The sequence below is a fragment of the Zerene cesonia genome, chromosome 28, assembly GCF_012273895.1.
Source record: "Zerene cesonia ecotype Mississippi chromosome 28, Zerene_cesonia_1.1, whole genome shotgun sequence".
Classification (NCBI taxonomy): Eukaryota; Metazoa; Arthropoda; class Insecta; order Lepidoptera; family Pieridae; genus Zerene; species Zerene cesonia.
In genome coordinates this window covers 2,389,204-2,403,613 of record NC_052129.1, presented here as the reverse complement: position 1 = coordinate 2,403,613, position 14,410 = coordinate 2,389,204, and the positions used below count along the sequence as shown (strand labels likewise).

The 14,410-nt window shown below is 33.7% G+C and overlaps 1 protein-coding gene across 5 annotated transcripts in view; it reads right to left on the bottom strand.

Annotated features, from left to right (window-relative positions):
* Positions 1-7,409, bottom strand: part of LOC119837537 (ankyrin-2-like) — a 63,060-nt gene extending 55,651 nt beyond the window's left edge. For 4 of the 5 annotated variants that reach the window (XM_038363134.1, XM_038363132.1, XM_038363133.1 and 1 more), the window contains exon 1: positions 6,963-7,409. In XM_038363134.1, coding sequence (XP_038219062.1) covers positions 6,963-6,992 — 30 coding nt within the window. In that variant the 5' untranslated portion in view covers positions 6,993-7,409. The remainder of the gene's footprint in view (positions 1-6,962) is intronic. The other variant, XM_038363136.1, reaches the window with a different exon arrangement.
* Between the last annotated feature and the right edge of the window lie 7,001 nt (positions 7,410-14,410).

The following is a 14,410-nucleotide window of genomic DNA, read 5'->3' as shown; positions in this document are numbered from 1 at the left end:
TGGCCTAAACCCTCATAGGAGGCCTGTGTCCCAGCAGTGGGAACATATATGGGCTGATGATGATGATGATGATGAAATCGTGTTAAATGATAACCAAAGATTTAAACCATGTATCTTTATTCAGACCTCGTAATATTACTTTTCAAATTAATAAAGACAAAATAAATACATATATAAAAATTAAGACATTGAAACAATATAGTAAATATTTTAATTTAAATCTTTCAATTTACTATATTGTTTCATTGTTTTCAGTTTTGTCCCCATACAATTTAACGTTATAATCAAATCAAATAATTAAAACCAAATAAAATATTTGGTAAAGCAGCCCTTGCAATAATGTTGTGCATATATGCAACTACAATCCACCCTTCGGGTCATTGCACGCGACATGGGCTGATAAGTCAGCGATAAGCGCTTAGATTGATCAATCTTTATTATAATATGTAGGGTATATTATAATATGGAAGATACTATCTTTCCTACTAATATTATAAATGCGAAAGTTTGTAAGGATGTGTGTGTTTGTTGGTCTTTCACGCAAAAAATCCTGAACTGATTGCAATGAAATTTGGTACGTAGACAGCTGGACATATAGGCAACTTTTTATCCCGATATTCCTACGGGATGCGGACTTTAACGAGTGAAACCGCGGGGCGCAGCTAGTAATTAATAAAAAGATATCGATTTAAATTTTTTTGTATTGCAAAATCTAGGTTTGATCATTGTTTCTAGTCTTCTATCTAGACTTAGTGACGTCCTTTCAAGTGATCCATTGTGTGTGATAAGTGATTAGTAGGGACTGTTCTGTGTCTGTATGTATGTCTCCACTTCACCCTTAAACACGACACTCATGAACAGAAACTGTACTGGTAACAAAATTTCATGAGAATCGGTCCTTCCGATTCGGAGGAGTATGGTAATTAACATTGTCACAGCAGAATTTTAATTTAAAAATAAAAGTTATGTTTTAAATATAAAATGCAAATTGGCAATATGTATATTTAAATTGTCGGAACTAGACCTATAACCTTCATTTTTTATAAATCTGTTGAAAACTCAAACAATATATAAAGTATCACATACATTTATGTAAAACAAATAATACATGTTTTATATAATTATAATAATAGTAAAGTAGTAGGACTAAAAACGGTAAAACCACAATACTTTCATGTCAAATAAATGTTAACTCCTGACCATGACGCACCCCGAAATATCAACATGATCTAATTAACAACGTAATTAATTAAAATATGTCATAACAGTTATTGGCCGACCAAAAGTAGATTGGGTCATAGCATTAGGGTCGTTTGTTTTTATTTATACTAATATTATAAAGCTGATGAGTTTGTTTGTTTGTTTGCTTGAACGCGTAAATCTCAGGAACTAATGGTCCGTTTTGAAAAATTATTTCAGTTTTAGATAGCCCATTTATTGAGGAAGGCTTTAGGCTATATATGTACCACGGGCGAAGCCGTAGTGGACCGGCAGTATTGTATAAATAAACCCACTTTTCCTCTAATTTTATAAATACAAATGTATCTCTGTCTGTCTCTTCTTCACGTCTACCACTGAACCGATTTAGATGAAATTTGGTACAGATATAATTGAAGACCTGAGATACAGGATAGTTTTCAAACTTATAAAGTTAAATTCCTTTATGAGTAATGGGGCAGATATAAACAATATTTTATTTAATAGATTCACCCGTAGTACGTTTCTTCTTTCCGTAATAACCTTCCCTGTAACTTAACTTAGCCAAATTGGTCGAGCAATTTTCGAGGTTTACGCTTAGCAACACATTTATTGATGAATTTTTATTCATAAAATTAATGGACCTTAATTAATATATGTCAATAAGATAGATAATAATTACATACATTACCTTATAAATACTGTTAGTAAAATGCAATCTAATCCACGTACAATTCGCATCTGTCGACGCTACGCTTTTAAAACGCTTCATAAATATTATTCATTTAGTAATATTATGTTCTAAATACCAAAGAATGTACACAGGATTGTGGGAAGCCAAACAAAATGAAGCCAGGGAAACCGCTACAAGTCAAGGACGAAGGAAATGGATGGTAATTGTATGGTGCCCTTTTTAAACGAATCCTTTTTGTAATGTATACAAATGGGATTATACGATGTTTTGAAATGTTCTTCGTATCGTCTTTTAAATTGCTGCTACTTTTATTGTATTCATTTTACAAGTAAATACTATCAAAATGAAGTTTGTTCCAGCGTATAGCATACTATATTATAAATGTTAGTTTGCTTGGATGTTTGACCTTCATTGAAACTACTGAACGGATTTTGATGAAATATACAAACACAGATACAGATACAGACATGGTATATATGTATATAGCTGACTTGATGATAGGATACTTTTTATCCCGATTAAAAGCTGGGGATATAACATGATTCTTGATGTCCGGGCGGAACCGGGACGAGCGTCTAGTATGAAATATTTGCGTAAAATAAGTAAAGTCTTAAGATGTTAAATATTTTGAACTTTCAGCAATTAAAGTCCTTACCAAATTGGCATTGGCAATTGACAATTGGCTTCAAATTGGGTTTTACCATATGAATCAAGATTCATCGTATACAGGGTGGTCTTATCTCTCCATACAATCCCTCCCAGGCAAGCTATTTATATGTTATTAAGGGCCAACATGCAAGATAGCTCGAACTAAAAGTCAAGAAAACTGCATCACGAAAGCAGGAAACAGAATTCTGCGCAAATCACAACATTGGCACCCAGCCAAGTGAATTTTTGAAAGGCTCTAGCGTAATTTTCCTCAGTATTCAGGTCGTCAGGCTTGCATTGTCGGTTACTTTGGCAAAAGGGTATATTGTAATGACACCCTTGAGATGTCAAAAGGTTAACAGAACTGTGTGTTTTGCGTCTATTGTGTTAAATCTTTATGTGTATTTTATTCATTGTGTAGCTGCTCATTTCAAATGAAACATTTAATAGTTTAATCCTTTTAACCTCATTTTGCGTCTGAATTATAAGAGTACGCGATAACTATAAATTTTGAAAGAAAAGGGAAAAGAAATAAAAGCTTCCCGCAAATGCATCTTTGGCATATTATTTGACCGTTTTAGGAAAATATAAAAGTTTGTAGCTACTGTGAAAGATACTGTTTCCATGATTGTTTAAAAAAGTGATAAATTAATACAGTTAAGCTTATCGATCGCCGTAACTTGGAACCCAGCTATCGAGGGACCGATGTCTTGTTCCCTAACAAATTTCCATCTTACTTCAAGATTCTAAATGTTACCTATTTTATTTTTCTTGAAAATTTAGATTTTAAGACTATACATACATATTTATGGCTTTATCTATTGGTTAAAATTCATCAATATCCACATAGAAATAACAGACTTTCTAACGGATTTAAAACACGACTTATTCACTAAATTATATATACCGATGCTTTTCTAACTGTATAATACTAGTGAAGAATCAAACACAAAAAATGTTCATCGACTTGATTGACAGATAGATGGATGGATAGTTCAACTTTTCCTTTTAGGTATATTCATGACTAGCAGTCCGCCCCGGCTTCGCCCGTGGTACATATATAGCCTTTCTCAATAGATGGGTTATCTAACACTGAAAGAATTTTTCAATTCGGACCAGTAGTTCCTGAGATTAGTGCGTTCAAATAAACAAACAATGAAACAAACTCATCAGCTTTATAATATTAGTAAATATTTATCTCATTATGTAGTGGTCCTACAAATACATTAGCAGAATATGCGGAAATGTTATGGCAAAAGCAATGGATTAACCAATTTCGGTATGTCTGTGATTGAATGTCTCTTGCGGAAACTTGAAGCGGCGACAGATTCCATTAGCCAGGTTCCGATGAGTCATTCGATTAAGGGAAGCTGGAAAAGACCTCTAGAATGTTCGAGGGAAATAATAAAATAATGAAATTAGTCGTATAATTGTTCTTTATGTATTGTTTTGGGTACATCGTTCAAACTAACTCGTAATGTATTGACATTCGTAATGAGTATATAACACTTTTTTATTGTTACAGCTGGTAACCGAGCTGGTGGATCACCTGACGGTAGGTCAACCGCCACTCATGAAAATTTGAAGATTTAGGACCTCTGCATTGCCCGCTTTAAGGTGACGACAGTATAGGAAAAGGAAGGGAAGGGTGAAGAAAAGGATATGGCTTCGGACTCGTACGTACGTTTAAATGTTTTGAGGTGATGAGAATATCTAGGTGCCAGTACCATAACAAGGCTTAAGTGTGATGTTTTCTAGATCTTGTTTGAAAGCGAATTTTAAAGCAATAATACCTATGTTAACATCGCACACTTATGTTTTCGACTAACTACAGCTTGCGACTTTGCTAGTTAAATATTAGAAAACATAGACTAATAAAATGATACCAAACACATAACACCTTGGCTTCTGCAGTATATCCATATTAGCTGCCTGTATATAATCATGTATTCGCTTTCTTAATACATAAAATACCAGTTAAGCCCCGCGGTTTCACCCGCGTAAGTCCGTATCTCGTAGGAATATCGGAATAAAAGTTACCTATGTGTAATTCCAGCTATCTACGTACCAAATTTCATTGCAATCGGTTTAGTAGTTTTTGCGTGAAAGAGTAATAAACATGCCTGCACATACATCCATCCTCCCAGACTTTTGCGTTTATAATATTAGTAGGATGGGATAGGATTACTCGTCGCTTCGTTTGTCTACTACTACTCCGACATACTAGTCAACCGATTTTAATCAAATTTGCACACCACGAGCAGTTTGATCCAACTTTAAAGATAAAATAGTTTATATTATTTCAATTACGATAAATGCCTACCCGGTTGGAGCTGGGGCGTTTCTCTAGTAAAATTATACTATATTAATCCATAAAGAATATAAAAACACAAGCCATGTATCTGATTGCATTGTACCTTATAAGTACTGATTAGTTAATTGAATTAAGATAAACAGTGCCACGCCATTTTGCTTACAAACTTAACTCATCACCCTAATATTATAAACGTGATACTTTGTTTGTTTGGATGTTTGTCCGTAAATGACGCTGAAACTACTTAACAGATTTTGATGAAATTTGGTAAACAGACAAAGTATGAGCTAACTTGGGTGATAGGATACTTTTCATCCCGAATAAGTTCTTCCTTAGGATAACATAGGAATCTTGATATCCGGGCGGAACCAGGACGAGCGCATAGTTAAATACAAACTCTCATTTTAATGTTATGATGTAATAATATTTAACAAACCTTTTGACTATCTATGTATATACTTATTTATTTTATTGTAGCTATAATTAAATTAATATAGTAGTACTTACATATCGCTATCGTAGATAGTATCTACGTAAGAGTAAGTACTAACTGCGGGTAGTAAAGAGAATTAACAACCAATAAAAGCGGCATATCATTAATGAGATTATGGTATTAATCATTTATGACTTCAGTGTCCAATCAAACCGTGAACTTTGACCTTCTTTCCGACTGACTTCTGATTTAGAAATTCAAGACATTGAAACCGAATATTCGTTATAAATTAATCGATGAAATCTTTTAGCAAGGAGCGAGGTTAGAGGCATCCTAGAGCCGCCACCTTTAGTTTGAAACATATTTGAAAATATAATATTTGCAGAAGCCGGCTCGTCTATTTTTAAATTTAATACTCTGTATATAATATAGTCCGCACTACGCAACGTTAGATCTTGAAAAAAAAGACCAAAAACTAAATGAATCTTACAGTGTACTGAGAAATATAGTGAAAAATAAATTATTATTGAAATGTACATTTTTTTGGATACTGCTTCCCAGCAGTACGTGCCTTTCCATATATTTGAATAATTAGGTTCACATCATGAATTTAACATGAATATATAACGGAAAGTCTCTATGCAAAAGAAAAATGAAACAGGCAAGAAATATCAATAAAGAGAAGGCAGAAGCTAAAACAATGTTTGTATGTATCATTTTACTTGTATTTCACTCTTCTAATGTTGATTTTAATGCAGTTTTACCAATGTATAGAGTTCTTACTTAAAATACAGGGTTTCGAGAAGTGCATAGGAATTCTATAGATCATTGACTATGGTATAAAACTAGTAATTAGAACTACTACCCACTACTCTAATTGTATTCAAAGGATTAGTATTTTTTTTAATGCAATCTGAGTGCTATTTATCATCTGAAAATTAGGCGCCTGATAGCCTTTCATTTCAGCCAGGATGGTTTATTGGATTATACATGAACGTCAATTATTTATTCTAATAGAGTTAAAAGACATCTAAAGAGATATAGATTAATTTTAAACATTTTAATCGATTATGCTTAAACGGAACGAATTAACGAATGTAAATTGATCGTAAGCAGACGCAAAAAATATGGTGTAAAAAATTACAAAGCTTTATTAATTAAAGTAGATGAACGGGAAGTTATTATGTTTTTACGATAGCTATTTATATTAAAAAGGACGTTAAATGGGGAGACATGTAATGTAAAGAACGTTGCACAATCGCACTGTCTTCAAGCTAAAATTATTTATTTTCTCCAATGACGTAGGCCTATTCTTTGTGTTACTGTCAAGCTTTAAGTTTAAGAAATGGGACTACAAATATATAGATATCAATTACAAATAAAATCTACATTATTTATGCGTCTACATCAATGTTAATTATGATATTCTTTTCTAAGAAATATAAAAGCACATTTAAAATGCAAATAAAATTAAATGAAACATAGGTCGCAATTCACTTGTTCTGAAATCATTAATATACATATACAATTCAACATTCTTTTCATTTTTTAAAACTATCTTTCTGTAAATATTAATCAAAATCGATCCAGCAAACAAAGGCACACTCAGATTACATAAGGCGAACTATAAGCTTGTCCTTGACCTGGCTGCAGCTTGCGGCTAAGCTTAGGCTTACCTGATTCGGCGTAGCCGTCTCCGTGGTCATGGCGGCTTCGTTGAGGGTAGCCTACACCTTATTCCCCGCTGGCATGTACTAGATCAACCAACCAGCCCGAACAAACTACAGACGACTCAGCATACTATCGATTTCCTTCGTCCTTGCACTGACGCGGTCCGAATCAGAGAGTCCTCACTATCATACCTCGCTACTACAATGTATCCGACGCGAGCTATTCGCGAGAGCGTTCCGCCATTTTCTTTTCAGCGAAACCGACAAATTATCTAAGTACAATACAAAAACACTAAGCGACAATTAAAGCTGAAGCGTTATACAGAGACCGAGCGTAGTGAAATACATTTTTTACAATTATTCTCTATTTTAAATCGTGTGGGACCGAACTAGTTGTTGCGTTTGGAACGTAACCACGGGGGTGTAAAAGAATTTTGCCGGCGGACAAGTGATTCGGGTGGGGTGGAGCCAATGCGGCTGCGCGAACGCGCTTGTGTGCGTGACATGCGTGTATACCACCTCGACCAGCCCGCTCAGACCTCCCCCGCGCAAGCGAGCCCATAGTTTTCCGGCCGCGAACGCTAAATTCACTGGGCATAAGGGATCAAGTCGCGTTGGTTTTATTCACAAATACAATCGATAATGCAGACAGCTCAGGAAATATCAGACACGGTGTCGGGAGGACAAAGCAAAGCGTTCGCAAAATGTCAGATGTACGATGAATTCACAGTGTATTTAATCCATGTTCTAATGTGTAACAAATTCACATTGGACATATTAAATAAATACCCTGAAAACTGATATATAATTACATTTTTGAATTGTGACGCATAATTCTTAAAAATTATCTAAAACGTAATATATTTTCTAAAACATAATATGTATACGATCTGATACAGAATCATAGAATACACGTATATAATTTAATTGTTCATCTTTAACTAAAATAAACCTCTTAAAAATCTACCTACGAACAAAAACAGCTCATAATATTATAAAGAGGTTTGTGAATTTGTGAGTTGTATGCTAATCTCTGGATCGACTGAACCGATTTAAAATATTCTTTTACTCATAGAAAGACACGTTTTCTGTAAGTGACATTGGCTGTTGTTCATCCCTGGTCAATCCGGGTGGAACCGGGACGAGGGACTAAATAGTTTTATAACAAACTATAACATTTTATAACATTTACAAGATATGTGTTTTAAGAGAAAATTAATCTTATGAAATATGACTTATTAATTTTAAGCTAATTAATCATATTTTAATTGATTAAGTAAGTACTTCAATAATCGGGTAGGATTGATATTAAATCGTTAGATCTGAAGAGCTTTATGAATAATCGACTACACAGTTTCTTTAAATTTCTCGCATCTGTATAAGTTTAGAGATTCTTGTAGAAATTAATTTACTTGAAGCAACTACGATTATTTCAATACTCGTTTTTATAATTTAGAATGTAAAGTATAATTTTAATTAACGTTCGAGCTACGTACACTTCAAGCTATGTTCGTCCTTATAATTCTGAATTTAAAGTATAAATTTTCTTCTATTGTTTTCAGCAAATTCGTTTGCGGAATTTCCATGGAAATTCCGGGAAATTGAAATGAAAGGGCGAATTAAGTTGAACAGTGTTGAACCGACGTCGAATAACAAAAACTCAATGTACAAACATTTAATCTTCGATATGAAATTTTGAGTTTTTCGTTTTCTTTATTAGCTGTTAAATTAATAATTATATCTACAGTTGTTTATATGTGTTAATGTTATAATATTTAAGTCAATATGTTTAATACAAAATTCGATAAAGACCACGTAATTATATTTTCCTTTTAGATTTATTTTCATAACTTATACGTGTTCTAGTACTTGAAAATCATAATGCTTTCGCTGCCAAACGGCGAGATGAATCTTGATGAAACAAACAATATAGATATAGAGCGTTTACAAACATAACAATGATACAAACAACATAACATAATATGCCGTGTTATTACACTTGCATAATGAAACCCATCAAAGTTATATTAAGGAAATAATAGTCAATATAATTTCTTTTCCTTTCGTATTTCACATTCTCGCTAATTTAGATTTGACTCTGTAATAACTCTTCTACATTAATAGTAAATACACCTTACTAACAAAATACTTCGTCTTCAATTGCATATTAAAAAGGTAATAATAAAGAATGTACCAATCCATCTATATCTGTATTAAATTTGATAGAAATTTATTATTTTTTTACCGCGAAAAAGTATCAAACATGCATTCTAATTTATAATTAGATTACGACAAGATTACATAGGACAGAATTTATAGCTGTAATTCGCGGCACTCAAAAGTAGTCGGTGAAAAAGTAGCCTATCTGCTAATCTTCTTTCTTTGAGTTTGAGATTGAGATTGAGTTTAAGAATGAGCTTGAGTTTAGGTAATCAAGACTATAATTTATATCTCTACCAAATTCATACAGATAAGACAAGCTGTTTTCGTGTAATGGAGCAACAAACATCCATCCAAACTTACAGATCGCGTTTATAATATAAGCATATAGATACATAACACAGTCTGTACGCATGTACATCCGGTCAGTGAACTCATAAAACGCATGTTAAAGCTCTGAATAAAAGATGATTCTTTGAGCACCCTTGTCGCGTCAGAACGTACTGCATGACATCTACACCTCATACATAGTATTCTACTGGACGAGATATGATACATTGGTGGTATATTTTCATATTACACTGTTTTCTCATTCCACATCTTATATTAGAAAGTGTAAGTTTTTTGTTTGATTGTAAGAATATAACGTGGCTTTCTACTCATGAAAGAATTATTAAAATAGGTTCAGCAGTTTAAGAGATTAATTACCCTACACCATCACAAACAAATTAACGAACTTTGACTCTTTATAAAATAACTATAATTTTAATGTGGTAGTCGAGCATGCTTCGGCACGAAATCGGCCAGCTCGCACGGGGGAAGTACCACACCCCCACAGAAATAGCATGCAATTGTGTTTCGTACGGTGAATGGGGGAGCCGGAGGCCCATATCCTTTTTCCTTACCCTTCCCAGTTCTTTCCTTCATTCCTCTCATCAATCCTTTCCTAATCCCTTCCCAATTAAAGTCGGCAATCCATATGTAGATGCGAAAGGTCTGCAATTGACCTTAAGCCTCTCCAAATGTTCATAGGCGGTGGAAGTGCTTACCATCAGGCGACCCACCAGCTCCATTGCCGACCATGACATTAAAAAAAAACTAGCTGACCAGGAAACTGTTCTTCCTGTTTCTTATCATTTAGGTACCCCTCATCCCAACCCCAATCAAAATTTCATGAGAATCGGTTCAGCCATTTCGCAGGAGAATGATAACTAACTATGCGACACGAGAATTATAGAGAGACAGTATAGATTTTTTGTAAGTGAGTCTATTTATACGCACATATTTTTAGGTTTCAAATTACAGAGAGCCTTCTACAACTATGAATATATACCTACAGGTACAGTCAGTTAGGTCACGCGACAAATGGCCTAGTCTATATACAGATTGCGTAAGAATAGGCTGAAGGATCAATACTAATGCAATTAGAGTACTTATGTTTTATTAGCAATAAAGTAGGGAATGGTAATAATATTGGATATTAAAGTAATAAACAGGGAAACTATTTCTGTCCTATAGGTGCATACATAGTATTTATTCTACAGACGATTTGATATCGCCATTTGTAAGACATCAAATCGCTTATATCTTCTTCAAATGTCGGGATATTTCTTGAATATTACGAATGAATAGTATTTGTTTTCACATTAGCATAGGCATGATAGACTAAAATTAATTAAAATAATATAATACGTAGAATACAAGACAACAATATAAATATGGATAACTAGCTACGCCCCGCGGTTTCACCCGCGTAAATCTGTATCATTTAAGAATATCGGAATAAAAGTTGCCTATATGTTATTCCAGCTGTCCAGCTATCTACGTAGGAAATTTCATTGCAATCGGTTCAGTAGCTTTTGCGTGAAAGAGCAACACACACACATCCTTACAATCTTTCGCATTTATAATATTAGTAGGATATAGTCATTGAATACATAAATAGTTTTAAAGCTACCTATATAAGTATAGTTTACTAGAAAAAATTTAGTTTATATATGAATTAGCTTCCTAGTACTTTCAGGTTGCTTAATCGACTTAACGACTCCACCATACAATTACAATGGTGTCGAAGGTCAAAACATACAGCAGTTTTTTTAATTACGTCTGTATTTTTTAGGTTTCTAAAAATGTCTTAAAAAAGAAGAAAAAACCTCTTGACACGCTTAGATCGTTAGGGCAATTATCTTATCACGCAGCCTAAATCAATTTTTTGCCATATTATCTAAGATGATGATGAGGTCGAGACAGGCTGTTTCAGAAGCTTATAAATATATTGACATTTACCACGGCCACGGAATTATTTCATTTAACAGTTATGCAAAACATTTTTTTTTCAACCGACGTTAAAAAATATTAAAGGGGTTCTCAATTGAGAAGTCAGCTGCATTTTTTTTTTTGTATTACTCGGCTAGCTGCGTATCCCGTAGGAATATCAGCTACTCTGTATCCCGTTGGAATATCGGGATAAAAAGGTACCTATGTGTTATTCCAGTTGTCCAGTACCAAATTTCATTGCTATCGTTTTTGCGTGAATGAGTATCAAAAATCCATACATACGTCCATCCATACTTACAAACTTTCACGTTTATAATATTACTAGGATAACTTCGTGGGTTCAAGCGATCAGCGTTATCTGTGTTTCATTTGCGGTAATTTTAGAATTTGGACTGGTACCTGCCTCTGAGGAATGTCGGTGACTTTTTTTTGTAGAAAATAAGTATATATGGTTAAAATAACTGTTGTTTAATTTGATATTGTCTTAAACCCACGATGTTATGATCTTCTGTAATATCTTAGACTGGTTAATTTCATACCTGATCATTTTACGAGTATACAACATAGAATCGAAAAAGAAATGTTATTTACTTTCTGATAATGTACCCGATAGTATAACTTAGTCTATGACGATTTTCATACCTTATTTCATATTTATCATTTCAATGACAATCAACATCGACAATAACTATATTAGATTTCTGTGGGCTGGGACTTAATCATGTCTGAGCTGCCAGTAGATTTTTAAAGAAATTTTCTTTAAATCTTGAATAAAAAAGTATTTTTAACCACAACCAGATTGCAAAAATCAAATATGTAAAACAGAAAGGACTGTTACATTTAATAGTCCTGTCGCAAGAAAGAGAGAGCCTATTTCCATCTCCCTCGGTTCTGTTTGAACTTGTCACTTGACCTATTTCTTCTGTTATCCCACTTTTATGCGGTTTATGGGCTTCGTCGAAAATATTACTAATATTTCTCCTGGAATAAGTTAATGTTAAACTAGCTGCTAACTTTTGTGAAAATTTATTTACAGTAACCTACTTGACATGTTATAAGATCAGATTTTTTGGTATATATAAGTATAGCTCATAGCATTCAGTCAGTCAAATATTTCCTGAAACTTTTATTCTCTGTTTTTCTCTTAAATATGTAACACAAACGTACGAAAGAATTTAGATTTATAGTTTACTTGATTGACTTTACAAGCTTTTGTATTTTACAATACAATTTGCATGTTTACCAATCTTAGAATATTTAAATAAAGTCATTACATTGGTTTTGATTTAAGATATTTTTCTAATGTTACCATGAAGTATCATGGCTCCGCATTGTCGCTAAATATTTATTTATTTATTTATTTGTTTATTTATTTATTTATTTATTTATTTATTTATTTATTTATTTATTTATTTATTTATTTATTTATTTATTACAGAAACAGTAGTACAAAATAATACAGACCCTGACCTTCGAACTAGTGGTGAACTGTGTCTCGAAGGCCAGTTTCTTCCCAATCTTTTATCTTTATAAAAGTTTACAGTACAGAGCTAAGAAAAAAATTAAAATAAAATACAAATATTTATAAAATACAAATGTTAGAACAATGTTTTGGACCAAGTCAAGTTTAGTTACAATTAAACTTCACTTCACAAGTAGTATATTAAGTTTTTTTTTTTTTTTTTTTTTATGGCAGAGCAAGCAAAGGAGCAGGTGGGCCACCTGATGTTAAGTGGTCACCACCGCCCATAAACACTTGCAACACTAGAGTTACAAGTGCTTTGCCGGCCTTTTAGGGACATATACGCTCTTTTCTTGAAGGCCCCAATGTCGTAATTGTTCGGGAACACCGTAGCTGGTAAATCGTTCCAAAGCTTCACCGTACGCGGAAAGAAGTTGCGGGTGAAGCGTACGGTGGTGGACCGCCAACCATCCAGATGGTGCGGATGGAATTGGTTTTTACGGCGGGTGGTCCGATGTTGGAACTGTGCGGCTGGTAAAATGTTGAACAATTCCTCAGAGCACTCCCCATAGTACACTCTATATAAAATACAAAGAGACGAAACGTCTCTTCGTAAAGATAGAGAATCAAGCCTATCGGAAAGCCTACGGTCATTGACAATTCGAGTTGCTCGTCGTTGGATACGGTCAAGAGGAAGGAGTTGGTACTGTGGGGCTCCAGCCCAGAGATGAGAACAGTACTCCATATGCGGCCGCACCTGAGCCTTGTACAGCTGAAGTCGGTGGGCCGGCTTGAAGTACTGTCTCGATCTACTGAGCACACCAAGTTTAAATTAAGTATTAAATCAACAGTCAAGTATTAATACAACAGTATTAACAGAAGGCCAGTATTGCTATATCTACAACAATCCTACTATCATAATATACAATAGCTTGTATAACTAATACCAAACATCAATACTCTAGGATTCTCCCACTATACTGTGATTACTGTTTAGAATTTCATCACAAATCAATTTAATGTAAATATAACATTCAACTTAAATCGTCCATACGTTGACCCAAAGACCCGTATTGTAGGGTTTCTTAAACCCTAGAAAGAAACATTATACGGCATGCGTAAAGTCTTCGCTCAGTTAAACTATCCATAGATAGGAAGGGCTTAATGGGAAAAGTTAATAATGTATTTTTTTAAATGTTTCTGATAAAGCCGTTTTAATAAAAACTGCGAAGAAGTGTAATTCTCTTCCTCTTGTGTTTCCAAGCGAATACAATTTGGATCTATTTAAGGTCATAGGCTTTAACTATATGTCCTTATCTACCCTTAGCATCAGGCGAGATTGTGGTCCATTGCCTGAACAATTCGGAATAAGATAAAACAAATAATTGGGGAATATAAAAGGTTATGTAAGAGATTAGGGCATGTATCGATATAATGATAATTTTTACTTGATTCTGATATACTGCTAATTAAACTTTTCGAATTGCTGATTATAACATAATGTAAATACATATGATCACCCAATTCCTTCGTGCGATTTTTGAATTTATGAGAT